At 44.2% G+C, this 24,227-nt stretch overlaps 1 protein-coding gene across 8 annotated transcripts; it reads left to right on the forward strand.

Annotated features, from left to right (window-relative positions):
- The first annotated feature begins 470 nt into the window (after positions 1–470).
- On the forward strand, positions 471–7,056 carry LOC127334671 (uncharacterized). Of its 8 annotated transcripts, none has more exons than XR_011747211.1 (7): positions 471–1,092; positions 1,584–1,803; positions 2,289–2,374; positions 3,729–5,500; positions 5,589–5,777; positions 6,269–6,488; positions 6,974–7,056. XR_011747211.1 is itself a non-coding variant. In XM_051361192.2 (6 exons), exons 3-6 carry the CDS (start codon positions 5,290–5,292, stop codon positions 6,993–6,995), a joined length of 447 nt encoding a protein of 148 aa, XP_051217152.1. In that variant the 5' UTR covers positions 1,099–1,803; positions 2,289–2,374; positions 3,729–5,289; the 3' UTR covers positions 6,996–7,056. The 8 variants fall into 8 exon arrangements, 1 of the variants encoding a protein (XP_051217152.1); XR_011747213.1 differs by having other exon boundaries at positions 1,664–1,803; XR_011747215.1 differs by having other exon boundaries at positions 1,779–1,803.
- The last annotated feature ends 17,171 nt before the right edge of the window (positions 7,057–24,227 follow it).

Genomic DNA, 24,227 nt, shown 5'->3' on the forward strand with positions numbered 1-24,227 from the left:
TTCTTTTGTGCATCATCATGACATCATGTATCATATCATCCACAAGATTTTATTAAATAAAAATTATTTTAAATAAAAACTATTTTGAGTTCCCCTCTCATATGGTTTATAAAATAAACCTGCTCTATGTCAGTTCATTTAGCAAAACCCGAAACCAGATATTTTCAAAAGTTTCGAATGGTCTTGTTGCATTAATAAAGCCCTTCAAAATTATGCTTGGATCCTTTCTTCCGTTTCTTCCACTATTCTTCTTGATCTATCTAAAGTCTATTCATTTTGCTTTAACGCCAATTCCTGGAAACATCAAAGGGCCGTGGCTGCCTTCCTAGTCCAACTTCCTATTCTTTCAGCCCAGGACCCAGCAAACCTCCACGACAGCTTGTGCTGTCGCTTTCTTTTTGGTACGGCAGCGCATGGGAGACAACCACCTCGACACCTGATCGATGGGACGGCTATGAGCAGCGCCCTTCCTCCTTAAAGCCATTCCCTGCAACCCTAGCCACCCGCTCCCCTTCCCTCGCGCCGCCTCTCTCTGGTTCCTCTTCCTTTTTCTTTCTCTTTTCTGTGAGAAACGAAGCACACAAACCACCACCGCTGCATCGACATGGCGCCGTCGTTCCAAGCCGCCCCTCACCAAGCCGAAGCCACCCGAAGATGCGGCTCGTCATCCTCGCCATCCCCCTCCAAGGAATCTATCCGTGGCTCTCTAATCGACGGCGAGATCGCCATTTCCATCTCCGACGCCGGCGGGAAATTCGTCGATTCTGGCCGCTCCGGTGAACCTCCGGTGCCACCGACCCCCTGTGATGTTCCTGGTGAGCTGTAGTTCCTCCACAACCTATCCTATGTCCGGTTCCCCTTCTCTCTCAAGCTGCCCACGATGATAGCATCGTTCCTCCGCGGCACATCGCCGCGGCGCCCCTCCGGCGAGGCGCAGGATGGCGTGCTGCTGTCATCTGCTTCACCACGACGGCGCGGTCATCTCTGCACCGCCACGCGCCTCCAGGAGCTCCCTTCCTCGCCCAGTACCTCGCCGCCTGTTTCCGTTCCGACATCTGCGCACGCCGTTCGTTTTGTCTTCAGTCTCGACAGGTGCAGTTCGTCAGTTAACTGTTGATTCTCCAGTTTCAGTTATCTCATCCGCGTCCTTGTGCATCACCATGTTTGGCTCGTATGCCCCAGCAGAGGTGGTTCGGAAAATGTTTCGTACCTGTGCATGTTGAGGCTCTGCTGCTTTGCGCCATGTTGCCGATGCTGTTTTCGTTTCCGGGCAGTACATGCCTCGATCGATCCACAAGTGTAGAATCTAATCCAGCTAGCTGCCTTGCTTAGCTTCACCCGTATGCAATCCATCCATCCACCTGCTAGCCTGCTTGTTTAGCTAGGTACCACATGAACCGATCAATCTCAGCATGTGTGTTTGCTGTTTTGGCTAGCTAACTATGCATGGCATCCTTCACTAGCTACAGCACCTTGTCTCCATGTCTAGCTAGTTCACGGCATCAATTGATCCAGCTGCCTGCCTGTGTGCTTAGCTGCTTGCTATCCATCCTAAGCCGGCCTGTCTCTGTTTCTTGTTTCAGTTTCATCAGTAAAAGGGGACGTCCTCCATCTCTGTTTCAGAAAAATAGTCACGGCTCTGGTTGTCTTAATTTGTTTTCAGCAAGCAGCTATCTAATCAACAGCAGCACTCTAGTCTTGTGGCTTGCCCATTGCTTCACCAAACAGTATATCCCAGGATCAAATCCACAATCGTCTGACTAACATCTCTGTGTTAGCTTCTTGTTCCCAGATATTTGTCAGGTTCGGCCCTTTTGCATCTCTGTCTTCTACAGCCTACTTAATTCCTATATGCAATCTGTTCTATTCTATAACTTGTAAACCATAGATCTATTTGAAAAGTGCTTTATGTAAAATTTAATTATAAAAATGTGTGGAATAATAATATGTCATCTATGCTTGCTGTCGCAATATGCATCATATAGTTTCGTGATAGTTTGCATTATCACCTAATAGATAACATATGGAATATGTGGGATATTATATAAATGTTGTCCCGGTTCCATTTAACTTTGTGTAGCTCACCTTTGCCATGATATGCCATGCTAACAACCACTTAACTTTGCCAGTAAATATGCAATTCCAACCTAACTTGTTTGTTCGGGGTTCCGACTCCGATTAATATGGATAAGTTGCATCGCCGCATCATGTTTGCCATGCATATCATATCACAAACATGCTGATTCTTTTGCCGTAGTAGTAAGATGTGCATCCTTTGGTTGTTGTAGCGTTTTGCTTCTTCCCGGATAGGATCGTGAAGTGGTGTGGTGAGATACGCCAAGTTCTCCGGATGTCCCTCGGCAAGCTTTAACAGGCAAGCATTTCCCCTATACTTCTGCCCTGCAGAAGTCGCTCACCTATTTTATTTTGCCTTCTCCCTTATGCTATCCTTGAGTTGCGTTCTTGTCACGTGTCCCTTCCAGTTGTTACCTCAAGCAGCCTATATTGCCTCCACCAATCTCCTACAGCTATTGTTTGGTTATCGGGTCTGCCTTGCGAGTCGTAGTGCATGCTAGTGTTGTCTTATCTTGTTACCGTTGTTGTTATCTTATTGGGTTATCTGTTGGGGAATCATGACACATGATCTATGGATATATTGTTGGAGATAATCATGCTTTACTTATTGTTAACAACTAAAATGATAAGCAGAGGCATCTGTGAGCCCCTTTGCGAAAGCATCGGAACTTTGACTCACTAATGTCCCCTAGGACCCGAGTTCTTGTTATCTGTTCCGAGACTGAGCGCTCTAACCACACGTGGGTATGTTTCTGGGTCTCCCCTCGACCACTGCCGGAATCTACGACTTTGTCCAAAGGGCTACAACTAGTTTATATGTTTTACCATTTGTTGTAGCGTGCATGCCACTTGTTACTTATTTACTTTGGGAAGCCCCTCGGTGCCTTGTATCCCTTGTTTCTGGTATGCACGTATAGGTTCGCGGCCTGCGCGTTTATCGCATGCTGAAGCGGGTCATTCGCCCCAGTGTGTGTTCTGACCCTCGGAAGCCGTTCTCGCAAACAGCTAGGTCCGTCTCGGAGATTCGGCCGGACTTCGATTCGGGTTCAACTTGGTTAGGTGGCTTCCTGGACATTGTTGTCGTGAAGGAGAGTGCGAGTCGTGACACTCCACCTTTTTTCCATTGCCTTTGGAGTTGATCGTGCGTGTGGGTACATTTGGTCAACCCCTGCAGGGTGTACATCTTATCGATAAGCCGCGTCCACGGTTATGGACGACTTGGAGCTGTATGACTCGATCATAGACAACTTATACCTGTTGTTTCCATACTAATAACTTACGTAGTAAGTTAGCACAACTTAAATAATAGCTGGTCAAAACTTGACAACCGTGTGAGTGCCTTTGTAAGTACTTCCTTGCGAGGGGGGAACGCATCGGCTGTGTTATGTTTGCAGAGTATAGAACTGTTAGTTTATGCGCTCTCTCACCTTCTCCGATAGACGACTGTTGTAGAGTGTCTCTATAGGTTTTTAGTGCTTGCGCGCTGCCGCTTAACCCCACCATATTGCCTATGACGTTCCTCTTGCGTCCTCTAAGTCCCCTGCGTGCCTCAAGTACAAAGGACGACTGGTTGACGAATGCTTATACGTCTTGAAGTCTTGTTAAGTACGAACCCGTACTTATTGCTGCTTCTACGGGATATAACCGGGCAGGTATGAAGATATGTTCGATGAAGACGACGCTAGCAAGGTTACCTTTCCGGCTTGGCCTGGGCAGGGTTATGGACGCCACTGGTTATCTTTAGGACTCTTAGTCCAAATTTGTATCTTGTCCGTACTCGGATGTATTTGGCTTTATGTATGATTTGGATCTTTGTATTGTATATTTGTATCTTGACTCGTTGGAGTCGTTGTTGTAATATATATGTTTCTTGTGGGCTCTATTGTAATCTTGTTGTAATGTTACCGCTCGTGATTGATTCCACCCGCATCGCGTGCATGCTTCGGCGTGTACGAGGCGCTTGGTGGTGCGTCTCCTAGAATCGATATCGTGCGGATTTCGGCGGATTCGCTGGGATCCTCATGGTACCGGTTTTGGGGCGTCACAAGTTGGTATCAGAGCCTCAGGTTGACGGTACCCCACTAGTCCAGCCTTTAGGATAACCTTGCCAACAGTCGTTGAGTTTAGAGAGTCCAACCTATTTTCTAAAACTCGTTGGATAGTTCTGATTAGCTCTGATTTTTCTCCTTATCTATATTCTTTCTCCTCTTACCTATGCGAGTTTTGAGCCTTCTCTCTTATCCGAGTTTCTCTGAGTCTTAGGTATTGACGTGGGTTGGACGATCTTTGCCCCTCACCTATTAGGTCCGCTCTTCGGAGGTCTCGACGAAAGCACATTATCAACAACGGAACAACGACTTCTTGTTAGTGGTGTCGACCCGATCAACCTGGAGCAACAATTCTTGTTAGTGGTGTCGAGAAGATCAACACCTCGACAGAAGAAGGTTCCACGCCAAGGTCGGGTGTTTGTCAACATGGTACAAGAAGACTCGATAGTTTAACCAACTCCCCCTTAGGTTGACGTGGAATCTCGGGACGAGATTCCTTGTTAGTGGTGTCGATTGTAGCGACCCAGGAAAATACCCCTATTAGATTTTGGTTGTTCTTTTTCTTTTGTGCATCATCATGACATCATGTATCATATCATCCACAAGATTTTATTAAATAAAAATTATTTTAAATAAAAACTATTTTGAGTTTCCCCTCTCATATGGTTTATAAAATAAACCTGCTCTATGTCAGTTCATTTAGCAAAACCCCAAACCAGATATTTTCAAAAGTTTCGAATGGTCTTGTTGCATTAATAAAGCCCTTCAAAATTATGCTTGGATCCTTTCTTCCGTTTCTTCCACTATTCTTCTTGATCTATCTAAAGTCTATTCATTTTGCTTTAACGCCAATTCCTGGAAACATCAAAGGGCCGTGGCTGCCTTCCTAGTCCAACTTCCTATTCTTTCAGCCCAGGACCCAGCAAACCTCCACGACAGCTTGTGTTGTCGCTTTCTTTTTGGTACGGCAGCGCATGGGAGACAACCACCTCGACACCTGATCGATGGGACGGCTATGAGCAGCGCCCTTCCTCCTTAAAGCCATTCCCTGCAACCCTAGCCACCCTCTCCCCTTCCCTCGCGCCGCCCCTCTCTGGTTCCTCTTCCTTTTTCTTTCTCTTTTCTGTGAGAAACGAAGCACACAAACCACCACCGCTGCATCGACATGGCGCCGTCGTTCCAAGCCGCCCCTCACCAAGCCGAAGCCACCCGAAGATGCGGCTCGTCATCCTCGCCATCCCCCTCCAAGGAATCTGTCCGTGGCTCTCTAATCGACGGCGAGATCGCCATTTCCATCTCCGACGCCGGCGGGAAATTCGTCGATTCTGGCCGCTCCGGTGAACCTCCGGTGCCACCGACCCCCTGTGATGTTCCTGGTGAGCTGTAGTTCCTCCACAACCTATCCTATGTCCGGTTCCCCTTCTCTCTCAAGCTGCCCACGATGATAGCATCGTTCCTCCGCAGCACATCGCCGCGGCGCCCCTCCGGCGAGGCGCAGGATGGCGTGCTGCTGTCATCTGCTTCACCACGACGGCGCGGTCATCTCTGCACCGCCACGCGCCTCCAGGAGCTCCCTTCCTCACCCAGTACCTCGCCGCCTGTTTCCGTTCCGACATCTGCGCACGCCGTTCGTTTTGTCTTCAGTCTCGACAGGTGCAGTTCGTCAGTTAACTGTTGATTCTCCAGTTTCAGTTATCTCATCCGCGTCCTTGTGCATCACCATGTTTGGCTCGTATGCCCCAGCAGAGGTGGTTCGGAAAATGTTTCGTACCTGTGCATGTTGAGGCTCTGCTGCTTTGCGCCATGTTGCCGATGCTGTTTTCGTTTCCGGGCAGTACATGCCTCGATCGATCCACAAGTGTAGAATCTAATCCAGCTAGCTGCCTTGCTTAGCTTCACCCGTATGCAATCCATCCATCCACCTGCTAGCCTGCTTGTTTAGCTAGGTACCACATGAACCGATCAATCTCAGCATGTGTGTTTGCTGTTTTGGCTAGCTAACTATGCATGGCATCCTTCACTAGCTACAGCACCTTGTCTCCATGTCTAGCTAGTTCACGGCATCAATTGATCCAGCTGCCTGCCTGTGTGCTTAGCTGCTTTTTATCCATCCTAAGCCGGCCTGTCTCTGTTTCTTGTTTCAGTTTCATCAGTAAAAGGGGACGTCCTCCATCTCTGTTTCAGAAAAATAGTCACGGCTCTGGTTGTCTTAATTTGTTTTCAGCAAGCAGCTATCTAATCAACAGCAGCACTCTAGTCTTGTGGCTTGCCCATTGCTTCACCAAACAGTATATCCCAGGATCAAATCCACAATCGTCTGACTAACATCTCTGTGTTAGCTTCTTGTTCCCAGATATTTGTCAGGTTCGGCCCTTTTGCATCTCTGTCTTCTACAGCCGACTTAATTCCTATATGCAATCTGTTCTATTCTATAACTTGTAAACCATAGATCTATTTGAAAAGTGCTTTATGTAAAATTTAATTATAAAAATGTGTGGAATAATAATATGTCATCTATGCTTGCTGTCGCAATATGCATCATATAGTTTCGTGATAGTTTGCATTATCACCTAATAGATAACATATGGAATATGTGGGATATTATATAAATGTTGTCCCGGTTCCATTTAACTTTGTGTAGCTCACCTTTGCCATGATATGCCATGCTAACAACCACTTAACTTTGCCAGTAAATATGCAATTCCAACCTAACTTGTTTGTTCGGGGTTCCGACTCCGATTAATATGGATAAGTTGCATCGCCGCATCATGTTTGCCATGCATATCATATCACAAACATGCTGATTCTTTTGCCGTAGTAGTAAGATGTGCATCCTTTGGTTGTTGTAGCGTTTTGCTTCTTCCCGGATAGGATCGTGAAGTGGTGTGGTGAGATACGCCAAGTTCTCCGGATGTCCCTCGGCAAGCTTTAATGCAAGCATTTCCCTATACTTCGCCTGTCAGGTCGCTCACCTATTTTATTTTGCCTTCTCCCTTATGCTATCCTTGAGTTGCGTTCTTGTCACGTGTCCCTTCCAGTTGTTACCTCAAGCAGCCTATATTGCCTCCACCAATCTCCTACAGCTATTGTTTGGTTATCGGGTCTGCCTTGCGATTCGTAGTGCATGCTAGTGTTGTCTTATCTTGTTACCGTTGTTGTTATCTTATTGGGTTATCTGTTGGGGAATCATGACACATGATCTATGGATATATTGTTGGAGATAATCATGCTTTACTTATTGTTAACAACTAAAATGATAAGCGAGAGGCATCTCGTGAGCCCTTTGCGAAAGCATCGGAACTTTGACTCACTAATGTCCCCTAGGACCCGAGTTCTTGTTATCCGCTCCGAGATCGAGCGCTCTAACCACACGTGGGTATGTTTCGGGTCTCCCTCGACCACCGCCGGAATCTACGGCCTTTGTCCAAAGGCCACAACTAGTTTATATGTTTTACCATTTGTTGTTGCGTGCATGCCACTTGTTACTTATTTACTTTGGGAAGCCCTGGGTGCCTTGTATCCCTTGTTTCGGTATGCACGTATAGGTTCGCGGCTGCGCGTTTATCGCATCTTGAAGCGGGTCATTCGCCCAGTGTGTGTTCGACCCTCTAAGCCGTTCTCGCAAACGACTAGGTCCGTCTCGGAGATTCGGCCGGACTTCGATTCGGGTTCAACTTGGTTAGGTGGCTTCCTGGACATTGTTGTCGTGGAAGGAGAGTGCGAGTCGTGACACTCCACCTTTTTTCCATTGCCTTTGGAGTTGATCGTGCGTGTGGGTACATTTGGTCAACCCCTGCAGGGTGTACATCTTATCGATAAGCCGCGTCCGCGGTTATGGACGACTTGGAGCTGTATGACTCGATCATAGACAACTTATACCTGTTGTTTCCATACTAATAACTTACGTAGTAAGTTAGCACAACTTAAATAATAGCTGGTCAAAACTTGACAACCGTGTGAGTGCCTTTGTAAGTACTTCCTTGCGAGGGGGGAACGCATCGGCTGTGTTATGTTTGCAGAGTATAGAACTGTTAGTTTATGCGCTCTCTCACCTTCTCCGATAGACGACTGTTGTAGAGTGTCTCTATAGGTTTTTAGTGCTTGCGCGCTGCCGCTTAACCCCACCATATTGCCTATGACGTTCCTCTTGCGTCCTCTAAGTCCCCTGCGTGCCTCAAGTACAAAGGACGACTGGTTGACGAATGCTTATATGTCTTGAAGTCTTGTTAAGTACGAACCCGTACTTATTGCTGCTTCTACGGGATATAACCGGGCAGGTATGAAGATATGTTCGATGAAGACGACGCTAGCAAGGTTACCCTTCCGGCTTGGCAGGCGGGTGGTTATGGACGCCACTGGTTATCTTTAGGACTCTTAGTCCAAATTTGTATCTTGTCCGTACTCGGATGTATTTGGCTTTATGTATGATTTGGATCTTTGTATTGTATATTTGTATCTTGACTCGTTGGAGTCGTTGTTGTAATATATATGTTTCTTGTGGGCTCTATTGTAATCCTGTTGTAATGTTACCGCTCGTGATTGATTCCACCCGCATCGCGTGCATGCTTCGGCGTGTACGAGGCGCTTGGTGGTGCGTCTCCTAGAATCGATATCGTGCGGATTTCGGCGGATTCGCTGGGATCCTCATGGTACCGGTTTTGGGGCGTCACAGCCTATGTCACTCGCCCACTACTCCGAGGGCTTTGACGTGGAGGAGGTGACGACGGGCTTCCCGTCCAAGACTGGCGACTTCGACGTCGCGGAGGTGCTGCGCCTTATGGACGCGGTCCGCCCGTATGCCAATCGCGTGCTGGCGAACGTGGATCTGGAGACGCACATCACCAGCCAGACCGTGCCAGAGGATGCTGAGAAGGAGGGGTCTGGGGAGGGGCCGAAGGACTTTCCGGCCGTGCGTCTGTTCCATGTGGTCGCCAATAACTCCTTGTCGACGTACCCGGTCGTCAAGTACACGCCCAAGTTCCTCCATGGAGACGGTGGTGCAGAGCCGGTGGTTGACCCTGAGGCTAGCTCCTCCAAGTAGGGTAGATCCATTCTTGTGGGAGAATGCCCCCCTTCCGACCTGTAACATAACATTTTGTTCCCGCGAGTCTGTGGATGCGACTCACCGGTCTTTTGGTTAGTAATCAAGGTTGTATAAAGAGCTGGTTCACCTTGTCTGAAGAATGCGAGTTTGGATATCATTTGTGTCGTATGTTCAATTGTTTCGTGGCGAGCTTAGTCGCCATGGCCCGAAGCCAGTCGCTTAGTGAACCCAATGAAGGCTATCGACATGACTGTTTTCTTGATCGAGCTGGGCGTCCCCAGTCGCAATACGTAGTCTTATAGTGCGAATAGCTGCCTCAAGGGTAGGGTAGTTTGGCATTTGTTGACGATGTTTGTTGTAGCGTGCCGCTCGTCGTGGCCCGTTGGGCCAGTCGCATGGCGACTCCAAAGGGGGTTCTTGTTTTTGGCGTGTTTTCCTTGGCGAGCCGCGGGTCCATTTTGCGGAGTCCCTGGTCGAAGTACTTAGCCTTTTCAAGTCACCTGCCTAAGGTAGAGGAGAGCGATTTCATGTTGTATGGCGTAGCACTATACTGTTGCTAGGGCCCAAAGGGCTGGTCGAGCGAGCGACCCTGCTGTGAGATCCAGTCACCGTTTTCGCTTGACGGGGTAAGTAGCGGGGGTGGGCCAGTCCTGGTATTGCAACTGACCTACACTCCGCGCTCTTGTTAGCCGAGCTACTTAGCTGTTCATGGATTTCTCTACCAAGAAGAAGAAGTTTAAAAGTCTCCCGGTTCTTGAGCTGCGCGCTTGGCGGCTAGCTCGTAACGGCGACTTGGGAGATATGTGCATGCATTGCACGATTGCGTCGGTCGGTGAATGCAAATGGAGTAACTGATATCTTTATTGACATTCTGATACTGCTTACATGGTGATTAGGTGTAAAACCGGCGGAGAAGATTGACGTTCCAGGGGCGCTCGACCTCCCGGTGAGTGGTTCGCCGTTGTCGTCCTTGCGGATGTCGATGAGGTAATACACGTCGTTGCCGAGTATGCGGCTGACGGTGAATGGCCCTTCCCATGCAGGAGATAGTTTGTGCATGCCTTTCTTTTCCTGGATTAGCCGAACGACGAGGTCGCCCTCTTGGAAGGAGCGACTGCGGACGCGGCGACTGTGATAGCGTCGGACGCCCTGCTGGTATATGGCCATTCTAGAGAGCGCGAGATCTCGTTCTTCATCGACGAGATCAACGCCGTCTTGGCGAGCGCGCTCGTTTTCTTCTTCAGCGTAGTTTGCAACTCGTGGCGAGTCGTGGTCAATGTCGGTGGCATGACAGCTTCGGTGCCGTACACTAGGAAGAAGGGCGTGTAGCCAGTCGACCTGTTCGGGGTTGTGCGGATGCCCCAAAGTACGTAGGGAAGTTCTTCCGCCCAGCACCCGGCCCCGCGTTCCAGAGGTACCTCCAGTCGTGGCTTGATTCCAAGGAGGATGCTCTTGTTCGCTCTTTCTGCTTGGCCAATCGACTCGGGGTGTGCGACTGAGGCGAGGTCGAGTCGGATTCCGTTTTCTTCGCAGAAGTCGGCCATCTCTCCATTGGCGAAATTTGTGTCGTTGTCGGTGATGATGTTGTGCGGGTATCCATAGCGATAGATCAATTCCCGCAAGAACTTGGTGGCAGTTTTTCCGTCGCACTTCTTGATGGGTTTTGCTTCTACCCACTTTGTGAACTTGTCAACGGCGACGAGGAGGTGGGTGTACCCGCCGGGGGCTGTTTTGAGATTCCCCACCATATTGATGCCCCACACGGCGAATGGCCAGGTGAGGGAAATGGTCTTCATTGCCGAGCCCGACATGTGCGACTAACTCATGTATTTCTGGCACCCAACGCACGTGCGAATGAGCTCGACTGCATCGGCGTGTGCTGTTGGCCAGTAGAAGCCGTGCCGAAAGGCTTTGTCCACTATCGAGCGTGCGCCCGCGTGATGGCCGCAGTCCCATGCATGGATATCGCGCATGATCCTGCGACCTTCCTCGGCGGTGACGCACAGCTAAAATACTCCAGAAATGCTGCGCTTGTAAAGTTCGTTGTTGATGATGGTGACGGACTTGCAGCAGCGCATGAGCATGCGTGCCTCTGTCTCGTCCATTGGCAGGACCTGTCGCTCGAGGTAGTTAATGTATCGTTCCGTCCAATCCCCAGCGTCGGAGACGACTGCGACTAGCACGGAGTCTGGTACGGGTGGCACGGCGATGTCGATCTCCCGGGATACTCGCACCGATGAGTGGTGAGGATGTCGAGGAAGACGCGTAGCGGAGGTGGCAGTCTCTTGGAACCAAGCCTGGCCAATGCGTATGCTTCTTCATTCTTGCGTCTGTCGACCCATTCGACGACGTGGCCGGAGAAACCGACGCTAGCCTGGTCCACTGCTCGCTTGTAGGCGATCATGTTGGTCTCTGTGGCGTCGCAGGTGCCGGAAGTTTGGCTGGCGACGAGGTCGGAGTTGCCGAAGCAACGCAACCTTTCTGCGCCCATCTGATACGTCCAAAACGTATCTACTTTCCCGAACACTTTTGCTATTGTTTTGCCTCTAATTTGTGTGTTTTGGATACAACTAACGCGGACTAACGCTGTTTTCAGCAGAACTGTTCTGGTGTCTCGTTTTTGTGCAGAAATCCAACTTTCAGGAAAATCCTCGGAATTTATGCGAAAGGTCTTATTTTCCCAGAAGACTCACGGAGCCAGAAGGGCAAGCCAGGTGGAGGCCCGAGGGCCCCAGACACTAGGCCGGCGCGGCCCAGGAGGGGGGCGCGCCGCCCTAGCGTATGGCCCCCTCGGCTGGCCTCCGACGCCCTCCTCTGGACTACTTAAGGGGTTTCGATCTAAAAATCGCGACCAAGAAGTCGAAGTCGCCAGAAACCCTCCAGAACGCCGCCACATCGCGAAACTCCGTCTCGGGAGCCAGAAGTCTCCGTTCTGGCACTCCGCCGGGACGGGGAATTGGAGGAGATCATCGCCATCATCACCACCGACGCCTCTCCATCAACCAGCCATGTTTCCCCCATCCATGTGTGAGTAATTCCCCCGCTGTTGGCTGAAGGGGGTGGTAGGGATTGGATAAGATTGGTCATATAATAGCATAAGATTGTTAGGGCATAGTGCCTAGTGTCCGTAATTGGTACTTTGATGATATTGTTGCAACTTGTTATGCTTAATGCTTGTCACTAGGGCCCGAGTGCCATGATCTCAGATCTGAACATGTTATAATTTCATCATGATATTCATTGTTTATGGTCTTACCTGCAAGTTGTATACACATGTCGCTGTCCGGAACCAATGGCCCCGAAGTGACAGAAATCGGGACAACCGGAGGGGATGGTAGTGATGTGAGGATCACATGTGTTCACGGAGTGTTAATGCTTTCCTCCTGTACTCTATTAAAAGGAGTACCTTAATATCCAGTAGATTCCCTTGAGGCCCTGGCCGCCACCTACCGGTAGGACAAAAGATGTTGTGCAAGTTTCTCATTGCGAGCACGTACGACTATAATTGGAACACATGCCTATTAATTGCTTTGTACTTGGACACCGTTTTATTATTATCTGCAAATGCCCTGCTTGATTGTTACATGAGTTTCTCTCATCCATGCAACGCCCGTCATCCGTCCCCGTGCCTACAGTATTTTAATCCTGCTGTTTACTAAAATCACTACTGCTGTCTTTGTTACTCGCTGTTATTTTACTACGCTATCGTTATAAAACCGTTACTATCGATAAACTCTTGCGAGCAAGTATGTTTCAGTGCAAATTGAATTGACAACTCCGCTGTTAAGGCTTTCAAGTATTATTTGTCTCCCCTTGTGTCGAATCAATAAATTGGGTTATACTACCCGTGAAGACTGCTACGATCCCCTATACTTGTGGGTCATCAAGACTGTTTTCTGGCCCCGTTGCCGGGGAGCATAGCTTTATTTGGAAGTTCACTTGGATTGATATTGTTCGCTGCAAATTCTCCATCATGGGTAAAACTAACGATCCTAAAGTCGCCATATTACCATCCACTACAAGAAAAGGTACAACTCTGAGTACCTCTGCTACTCTTGATTCACCATCTGTGATAAGTCAACTTGTTTCACCGCCACAAGCTTCACTTGCTGGTACTTCTGCTGAATCTGAAAACTCTCATAATATTGATAATGTTTCTGCTGTGCTTGATGATAGTGGTTCATTGGGATCTTTTCTAGATGCTACAATTGCTAGGTCTAGACAAATTGAAAGTACTGAAACTCCTAATGCCACTACACCTGTTAATTCACCTGAACTTGATTATTCTAGTGATGATCCTGATGAAGATTATGTGGAGCTTAATGATGATTTTATTAATAGATGCAATGCTACTGCTGATGCAAGAAAAATTAAAAAGTTTCTCACACAATATACTATTAGACATAAGTTATCTCCTGATCCTAAATTTGCCACATCTCCTATATGCATTAAGGATAAAGATTATGATTTTTCTCTTGATCTATCTCATATAGCTATTGTAGAGAAAGCACCCTTTTGTGGTACTGAAAAAGAAAGTGTTGTAGAACACATGATTGAACTTTCTTCTATGAGTAGCTTGTTTTCTGATGATGTCAAGATTCGTACTTACTTTGTCGCTAAATTTTTTCCTTTCTCATTAAAGGATGATGCTAAAACTTGGTATAATAATTTGCCTCCTGGTTCTATTAAAATCCCAACTGATTTGCGTGATGTTTTCTTTCGAAAATACTTTCTTGCTAGTGCTCAACATGCTGCTTTACAGAGAATTTATAGATTTGACCAGGGAGATGAAGAGAAATTTCCTGAGGCTTCTACAAGATTTTGTTCTCTTATCAGAGCTCGACCTGGACATGATTTAGAAAAGAATGATCTACTTGATATATTTTATAGTGGACTAACCATTGAGTCTAGGGCATATTTGGATAGTTGTGCTGGTTGTGTTTTCAGGAAAAGAACTCTGCATTTAAGTCGAAGAATTATTGGCTAAAATAGGCCGGAATCATGATGATTGGACTATGCCTGAACCAACTCCAACGCCAATATTGAAGAAGAGGGGTTTAATTAAATTGAATGATGAAGATATGAGGGAAGCCAAGAAGTCTCTCAAGGAGAAAGGTATTAAATCCGAAGATGTGAAAAATCTACCTCCCATAGAAGATATATGTGAGATAATTCCCCCTTCATCCATGATTGAGGTAAACTCCCTTCAACGCTTTACTAGGGAAGATATTCCGTATTCAAAACCTCCTGCGCAATGCTTAGATGAGTTTGATAATTATATTGTTAAGCAAGAAAATTTTAATATGAGAGTAGAGAATCATCTAATGGAAAATTCTCAAGCTATTAGCAATTTGCATGATATTGTGGAGAGAACCTCCAATGATGTTAAGATGCTTGTTAAACATTTTCAAATGATTCAATCTCAAATTGATCAACTCACTAAAGTGCAAAATGACTTGTTAAAAAATAATTCTAAAGAGAAACATGCTTATGAAGTAACAACTAGAGGCGGTGTCTCTACCCAGGATCCTCTATATCCTGAAGGGCATCCTAAAAGAATTGAACAAGATTCTCAACGCATTGAACCTAGAGGTCCTTCTAAGAAAAAGAAGAAGAAACATAAAAATGTTGTAGAATCTTCTGAACCTGTTAATGATCCTAATAGTATTTCTATTTCCGATGCTGAAACTGAAAGTGGTAATGAACATGATAATAATAATGGTAATGATAAGAATGATGCTTCTGATAAAGAAGAAGTTGAAGATGAACCTGAAAAGCATGATAAAAATAAAAAGTATACTAAAGAAGATTTTATTGCTAAGAAACATGGTAATGAAAGGGAACCTTGGGTACAAAAGCAAATGCCTTTTCCTGCTAAGAAACTAAAATCAAAGGAAGAAGAACATTATAATAAATTTTGTGATTGGATGAAACCTTTATTCTTGCAAATCCCTTTGACTGATGCTATTAAATTGCCTCCTTATTCAAAGTATATGAAAGATATTGTTACTAACAAAAGGAAAATCCCCAATGAGGAAATTTCCACTATGCTTGCTAATTACTCTTTCAATGGCAAAGTGCCAAAGAAGTTGGGCGACCCAGGTATACCTACTATTCCTTGTTCTATTAAGAATAATTATGTTAAAACTGCTCTATGTGACTTGGGAGCCGGTGTTAGTGTTATGCCTTTTTCTCTTTATAAGAGACTTTATTTAGATAAGTTGATACCTACTGATATATCTTTGCAAATGGCTGATAAATCTACTGCTATTCCCGTTCGTATATGTGAGGATGTTCCTATTCAAGTTACTAATAACTGCTTGATATTAACTGATTTTGTTGTGTTGGAAATGCCTGAAGATGATAATATGTCTATTATTCTTGGGAGACCTTTTCTTAACACCGCAGGGGCTGTTATTGATTGCAATAAAGGAAAGGTTACTCTCAATGTTGATGATAAGGAGCATACCGTCTATTTCCCCAAGAAAATTGATAAAGTATGTGGAGTTAATACTATTTCTAATGTGAGAACTATCAAAGTTGGAACTATCGATTGTCCTATATATGAGCCTAAAGAAGGATATCAAAATCTTATGATTCGATCCATATCAATACAATTCAAGGTAACATGATTGATTTGAGGTTTATTTCTTCTTATGCTATGTAAAATTTATTTGGTGGCAAGACCTGATCAACCTTGTTAACAAATACATTTTATATGCACAGAGGAGGTAAACAACATCTCTTTCTTTCCTCCACTTGTTTTACTTGCTGTAGCACTTTTGATTTGCAAAGTTCCTTAGTTAATTAGAGATTTCAAAATTTTTCTTGTCCAGTAATAATAAACTTAATACCCAGAAATGTGCATTTTTCAAAGTTTTCAAAAATTTACAAAAATTATACCGTTGGTCCTATTTTTCGAAAATGCACTGGAGCACTGGGATGACCGGGGGCACCCGGTGGCACTTCTGTGCCGGGCGCGGCCGACAAGGGGCGCGCCACCGGTGTGTGGGTCCCCCTTTACCCCACTTCAAAGATTTTTCCTCCCACACTCTTCTCTCTCCCGAAAAATCGACACCAGACTTTCTCTCACTCGCGTTTTTGCTCAAGAGCTCGGGATTTCTCGATCTCTTTGCTCGGCCCAGTTGTACGAAATTTGGCACATTTGCTCTCCGGTATGTGACTCCTTCGATTATCCAAGTAGAATTTTGTTTGGTTGAGTATATCTTGAATATTTTTCTACTGTAGGTAACATGTTTAGTGAGCTTGCATGCTTGTTCTAAGTTGTAGAAACTAGTTTTGATGCATGATTAGTACTCTAGCAAGTTCCTATAGTAGTTTCCCTCAATTATATGTCATCAAATCAAATTTTATATTGTTTGTTGAAAATTTCAGAAAATGGAGTGGAATAGAGATCAACTAAACCAACAAGAATTGGAGGTGCAACAAGTCATGAGAGTAAACCGCGAAGAGGGAGTATACCCCTCTTACTACCCGTGCACAGATTTCATGAGAAGTGCAGGAAACTTGGAAGATGTTCAGAATCTAATTTCTCGTGCAGGGTTGAATGATTTTGTTGACGGAGAACCATGCCAATATGCAAAATTGACTATGTCTGTTGTGCAGGATTTTAAGTTCAATTGGTCGCAATCTAACCCCATGGTTCAGTACAAGATTTATAATAAAACTGTCAACTTGCCATTCAATGATTTTTGTACAGCGATTAGAGTACCGCAATGGGGATCATGCGAGAAGATAAGGGGATCGCCGCGAGAGCTCTTAAACCTCTTCGAGATGATTTGTCATGGAAGGAGTTTCTCAGAGGATGGTGGTAAAATCAGTAGCATTCAACTCCCAGCTATCCGCTACTTTGCTTATTTCATTACTAAATGCGTTCTTGCTAGGAAGAATGGTAGTAAATTATCTGTTCAGGATTTAGCTTTTCTAGCTGCTGCACTGCAAGGCAATAGGGCTTATAATCTGGGTGCATTGATAACTTATAGACTTGCTACTAACCGTGAGAAGGGCGGAATTTGTGGAGGTCTCATCGCCTCTCGTTTACTAGCTTTGCATGGTGTAGAACCTAACCATCTTGATATTCAACTTTCCATAGAAAAACTTGACATAGTCTCTATGATTAAACATGAATTTGTTTCTGATTCATCTAATTTGGGTAACCTGTTCTACAAGATGACATTTTATAAGAAAGCTTGGAGAATAACTAAGAAAACTGAAAAACTAGTAAGATTACCTGCACCTGTTCTATTTAACCTTGATTCTAGGGAGGATTGGTCAGTCGCGGAAGGTGCGCTGAATGCGTACATAGAGAGAGGATGCCATCATACAAGAGACAACACGGAGGAGGCCGAGGAACACCTCGACTCGTCATCCGATGCAGCAAGTTCCTCACATCAACATTTTGGACATGTGGAGCCTCCACGTTTCTCTTCTGCACAGGGACCTCACTATGACTACGCCATGCGTGATCCACCGGTACGGAACAGCGACCCTCGATGGGATTGAACTCCACTTAGGCTAAAAGCCTAAGCTTGGGGGGAGGTATACCGGCATCACTCATTCTTTGCATATTATGGTTGCTGGATACTTGTATATACTTGTTTAGTTGCTTTGAGTGGTTTTCTAATGAGAGGAAGATGATATTTGGGGAAGTGCTGCCTGAAAACAGATTCTGGACTGTTACCGAAAAAATTCTCAAAAATATCCAGAACGATATTTTGCGAAGCCAATTTTTGTGCATGTTCCCCAGGTTGTTATCTAACTTCCATTAGTTGAACACTTTTCGATTTGAGTAGTGGAAGAACTTCGTAAAAATCGAGTATTGTACTGCTGTCAAGTTTGACGAATTTCTGCTGCTTTGTGTTTATGTGACTTTTATAGTTTGACATTTCTTGTTTTTGCTTAGTTTCTTTCCCAAAACACAAAAAGACCAAAAATATTTCTGTTGTTTCTCTTCATCATTTGTTTGCTTTGGTTTCTTGCATTTATTTTGTTTTATTTGCTATTGTTAGTTTGCTATAAGAAAACCCAAAAATATTTTGCTTTGTTTGCTTGTTCCCTTTTGTTCTTGTTTCCAATTTGAAAACACCAAAAATATTTGCTGTTCTTCTTTGGTTTGTAAAGTTCCTTATGAGTTCAATGGTCTTCGGTGGCTGGAGCGTGGTTTTCATTTCATATTATCCAAGCTACACAAGTGAAAGGCAATAATGACGATCTACGACAATTGGATTGTGGTGAGAGGCTGGTATGAACTCTATTTGTTTTCATTTTTGTACATATAATCATCCATGTGAGCATGCTTAGTTGGTTCATGTAAGGTATATGTCATTTAAGAAAGTCTAGTAGTTCATGATCTCTCATGTTTAGCTCCAATTTATTAATATGAGTAGCATGTCATGGATGTTTGCTTGCATTGTTTTATTCATAAGTAGGTATGATATTGTGGTATCCTCCTCTGAATAATTCGTTTGAATTAACTTGGCACATGCTCACGCATGCATATGACTGAACAAAAGTCAATTAAGCCTCTATGATTTACATTGCTTCAGAGTTCTTGTATCACTTTTATACCTCCGTTAATTTATTTTGCCGCAAGCATGATTATGACAGTTACTGCTCTCTTGATTTGTCGCTCCCTAGTCTATTGCTAGCCTTCACTTGTACTGAGTGGGAACGCTGCTCGTGCCTCCAAACCCCTGAAAACCAAGTTGTTCCAAAGTGTCCACCATAAATACCTATGCATGGCATTTCAAACCATTCCAAGTAAATTCTCATGCGCTACCTTTAAAACCTTCAAAATGCTTCTCAATTTGTGTTAATGTTTCATAGCTCATGAGGAAGTATGTGGTGTTTAACTTTCAACCTTGTCATTTACTCTTGACAGACTTTCATATGGACTAGTGGCACATCCGCTTATCCAATAATTTTGCAAAAAGAGCTGGCAATGGGGTTCCCAGCCCCGATTAATCAAACCTCATTAATAATTCTCTTCACATGTTTTGCTCTGATTCATCAGTAAGCAACTTAATTTTGCAAATAGACACTCCTCCATGGTATGTGATTGATGGAAGGCACCCGAGGATTCGGTTAGCCATGGCTTGTGTAAGCAAAGGTGGGGGGGGAGTGTCACCCATAATAAAACTAAAATACGTGTGTAAACAAAAGAGAAGAGGGATGATCTACCTTGCTGGTAGAGATAACGTCCTTCATGGGAGCCGCTCTTGAAAGTCCAGTTGGCGAGGTAGTTGGTGTACCCATTACCATTCGTTGACAACAACAAACACCTATCAAAATAATTTTACTCCTGTTTTAAAAATGAAAAGCTCTAGCGCATGTTAATCCTTGCTTCCCTCTGCGAAGGGTCAATCTTTTACTTTTATGTTGTGTCTCCATCCTTTCTTTGAGCACTTTCTTGAGAGCACAACTGTCATTCTTAGTATAATATGCTTGTCTCAAAATATGATTGATTGTGGTATAACTTTGAGGCTTTTATCTTTGACAATCACTATTTCTAGTCTTTCTATGAACTTCAGAGGTGCCTGAGCATTTATGTTTTGCTGATCAAATATGGGAAAGCGAGATACCACTCTATCATACTCTTTTATGAATATTGCAATCCTGCTTATAGACATCATTCATGATGCTTATTATTAATTGTTGGTTGATGCGCGTAGTTGACTTTATGTCTTTTCGTTCAACACGCGTCCGTTGGGAACCCCAAGAGGAAGGTGTGATGTGCACAACGGCAAGTTTCCCTCAGTAAGAAACCAAGGTTTACCGAACCAGTAAGAGTCAAGAAGCACGTGAAGGTTGATGGCGGCGAGATGTAGTGCGGCGCAACACCAGGGATTCCGGCGCCAACGTGGAACCTGCACAACACAAACCAAGTACTTTGCCCCAACGAAACAGCGAGGTTGTCAATCTCACCGGCCTGCTGTAACAAAGGATGAGATGTATAGTGTGGATGATGATTGTTTGCAGAAAACAGTAGAATAAGTATTGCAGTAGATTGTATTTCAGTATAGAGAATTGGACCGGGGTCCACAGTTCACTAGAGGTGTCTCTCCCATAAGATAAATAGCATGTTGGGTGAACAAATTACAGTTGGGCAATTGACAAATAGAGAGGGCATGACCATGCACATACATATTATGATGAGTATAGTGAGATTTAATTGGGCATTACGACAAAGTACATAGACCGCTATCCAGCATGCATCTATGCCTAAAAAGTCCACCTTCAGGTTATCATCCGAACCCCCTCCAGTATTAAGTTGCTAACAACAGACAATTGCATTAACTATTGCGCGCAATGTAATCAATAACTACATCCTCAGACATAGCATCAATGTTTTATCCCTAGTGGCAACAGCACATCCATAATCTTAGAGGTTTCTGTCACTCCCCCAGATTCACGGAGACATGAACCCACTATCGAGCATAAATACTCCCTCTTGGAGTTACTAGCATCAACTTGGCCAGAGTATCTACTAATAACGGAGAGCATGCAAGATCATAAACAACACATAGATATAAATTGATAATCAACATAACATGGTATTCTCTATTCATCGGATCCTAACAAACACAACATATAGAATTACAGATAGATGATCTTGATCATGTTCGGCAGCTCACAAGACCCGGCAATTAAGCACAATGAGGAGAAGACAACCATCTAGCTACTGCTATGGACCCATAGTCCAGGGGTAGACTACTCACACATCACTCCGGAGGCGACCATGGCGGCGTAGAGTCCTCCGGGAGATGATTCCTCTCTCCGGCAGGGTGCCGGAGGCGATCTCCTGAATCCCCCGAGATGGGATTGGCGGCGGCGGCGTCTCTGGAAGGTTTTCCGTATCGTGGCTCTCGGTACTGGGGGTTTCGCGACGAAGGCTATTTCTAGGCGGAAGGGTAGGTCAGGGGGCGTCGCGAGGGGCCCAGGAGACAGGTCGGCGCGGCCAAGGGTGGGGCCATGCCGCCTACCCTCCTGGCCACCTCGTGGCCCCACTTCGTTGACTCTTCGGTCTTCTGGAAGCTTCGTGGCAAAATAGGACCCTGGGCGTTGATTTCGTCCAATTTCGAGAATATTTCCTTACTAGGATTTCTGAAACCAAAAACAGCAGAAAACAGCAACTGGCACTTCGGCATCTTGTTAATAGGTTAGTTCCAGAAAATGCACGAATATGACATAAAGTGTGCATAAAACATGTATATATCATCAATAATGTGGCATGGAACATAAGAAATTATCGATACGTCGGAGACGTATCAGCATCCCCAAGCTTAGTTTCTGCTCGTCCCGAGCAGGTAAACGATAAACAAAGATAATTTCTGGAATGACATGCCATCATAACCTTGATCATACTATTGTAAGCATATGTAATGAATGCAGCGATCAAAACAATGTATATGACATGAGTAAACAACTGAATCATAAAGCAAAGACTTTTCATGAATAGTACTTCAAGACAAGCATAAATAAGTCTCGCATAAAAGTTATCTCATAAAGCAACAATTCAAAGTAAAGGCATTGAAGCAACACAAAGGAAGATTAAGTTTCAGCGGTTGCTTTCAACTTGTAACATGTATATCTCATGGATAGTTGTCAATGTAAAGTAATATAACAAGTGCAATATGCAAGTATGTAGGAATCAATGCACAGTTCACACAAGTGTTTGCTTCTTGAGGTGGAGAGAGATAGGTGAACTGACTCAACAATAAAAGTAAAAGAATGGTCCTTCAAAGAGGAAAGCATCGATTGCTATATTTGTGCTAGAGCTTTGATTTTGAAAACAAGAAACAATTTTGTCAACGGTAGTAATAAAGCATATGTGTTATGTAAATTATATCTTACAAGTTGCAAGCCTCATGCATAGTATACTAATAGTGCCCGCACCTTGTCCTAATTAGCTTGGATTACCGGGATTATCGCAATGCACATGTTTTAACCAAGTGTCACAAAGGGGTACCTCTATGCCGCCTGTACAAAGGTCTAAGGAGAAAGCTCGCATTGGATTTCTTGCTATTGATTATTCTCAACTTAGACATCCATACCGGGACAACATAGACAACAGATAATGGACTCCTCTTTTATTCATAAGCATGTAGCAACAATTAATTTTCTCATATGAGATTGAGGATATTGTCCAAAACTGAATCTTCCACCATGGATCATGGCTTTAGTTAGCGGCCCAATGTTCTTCTCTAACAATATGCACGCTCTAACCATAAGGTGGTAAATCTCCCTTACTTCAGACAAGACGAACATGCATAGCAACTCACATGATATTCAACAAAGAGTAGTTGATGGCATCCCCAGGAACATGGTTATCGCGCAACAAGCAACTTAATAAGAGATAAAGTGCATAAGTACATATTCAATACCACAATAGTTTTTAAGCTATTTGTCCCATGAGCTATATATTGTAAAGGTAGAGGATAGAAATTTAAAGGTAGCACTCAAGCAATTTACTTTGGAATGGCGGAGAAATACCATGTAGTAGGTAGGTATGGTGGACACAAATGGCATAGTGGTTGGCTCAAGTATTTTGGATGCATGAGAAGTATTCCCTCTCGATACAAGGATTAGGCTAGCAAGGTTATTTGAAACAAACACAAGGATGAAGCGGTGCAGCAAAACTCACATAAAAGACATATTGTAAACATTATAAGACTCTACACCGTCTTCCTTGTTGTTCAAACTCAATACTAGAAATTATCTAGACTTTAGAGAGACCAAATATGCAAACCAAATTTTAGCATGCTCTATGTATTTCTTCATTAATAGGTGCAAAGTATATGATGCAAGAGCTTAAACATGAGCACAACAATTGCCAAGTATCAAATTTATCCAAGACATTATAGCAATTACTACATGTAGCATTTTCCAATTCCAACCATATAACAATTTAACGAAAAAGAAACTTCGCCATGAATATTATGAGTAGAGCCTAAGGACATACTTGTCCATATGCTATAGCGGAGCGTGTCTCTCTCCCACACAATGAATGCTAGGATCCATTTTATTCAAACAAAACAAAAACAAAAACAAACCGACGCTCTAAGCAAAGCACATAAGATGTGACGGAATAAAAATATAGTTTCAGGGGAGGAACCTGATAATGTTGTCGATGAAGAAGGGGATGCCTTAGGCATCCCCAAGCTTAGACGCTTGAGTCTTCTTGATATATGCAGGGGTGAACCACCGGGGCATCCCCAAGCTTAGAGCTTTCACTCTCCTTGATCATGTTGTATCATCTCCCTCTCTTGATCCTTGAAAACTTCCTCCACACCAAACTCAAAACAACTCATTAGAGAGTTAGTGCACAATCAAAATATACATGTTCAGAGGTGACATAATCATTCTTAACACTTCTGGACATTGCACAAAGCTACTGAAAGTCAATGGAATCGAAATATCCATCGAACATAACAAAACAGACAATGCGAAATAAAAGGCAGAATCTGTCAAAACAGAACAGTTCGTATTGACGAATTTTATTGGGGCACCAGAATTGCTCAAATGAAAATGCTCAAATTGAATGAAAGTTGAGTACATATCTGAGGATCAATCACGTAAACTGGCATAATTTTCTGAGTTACCTACAGAGAATTGTGCCCAGATTCGTGACAGCAAAGAAATCTGTTTCTGCGCAGTAATCCAAATCTAGTATGAACCTTACTATCAATGACTTTACTTGGCACAATAAAACACTAAACTAAGATAAGGAGAGGTTGCTACAGTAGTAAACAACTTCCAAGACACAAATATAAAACAAAGTACTGTAATAAAAACATGGGTTGTCTCCCATAAGCGCTTTTCTTTAACGCCTTTCAGCTAGGCGCAGAAAGTGTGTATCAAGTATTATCAAGAGACGAAGTGTCAACATCATAATTTGTTCTAATGATAGAATCAAAAGGTAACTTCATTCTATTTCTAGGGAAGTGTGCCATACCTTTCTTGAGAGGAAATTGATATTTAATATTACCTTCCTTCATATCAATGATAGCACCAACAGTTCGAAGAAAAGGTCTTCCCAA

Source organism: Lolium perenne, chromosome 6 (assembly GCF_019359855.2).
Source record: "Lolium perenne isolate Kyuss_39 chromosome 6, Kyuss_2.0, whole genome shotgun sequence".
Taxonomy (NCBI): Eukaryota; Viridiplantae; Streptophyta; class Magnoliopsida; order Poales; family Poaceae; genus Lolium; species Lolium perenne.

Coding starts and splice junctions, on each gene's coding strand:
- LOC127334671 (XM_051361192.2), top strand. CDS start 5,290: ATGGCGCCGTCGTTCCAAGCCGCCCCTCACCAAGCCGAAGCCACCCGA. Junction 5,501..5,588: donor GACCCCCTGTGATGTTCCTG/GTGAGCTGTAGT, acceptor GTTCCTCCGCAG/CACATCGCCGCGGCGCCCCT. Junction 5,778..6,463: donor TTTGTCTTCAGTCTCGACAG/GTGCAGTTCGTC, acceptor TCTCTGTGTTAG/CTTCTTGTTCCCAGATATTT.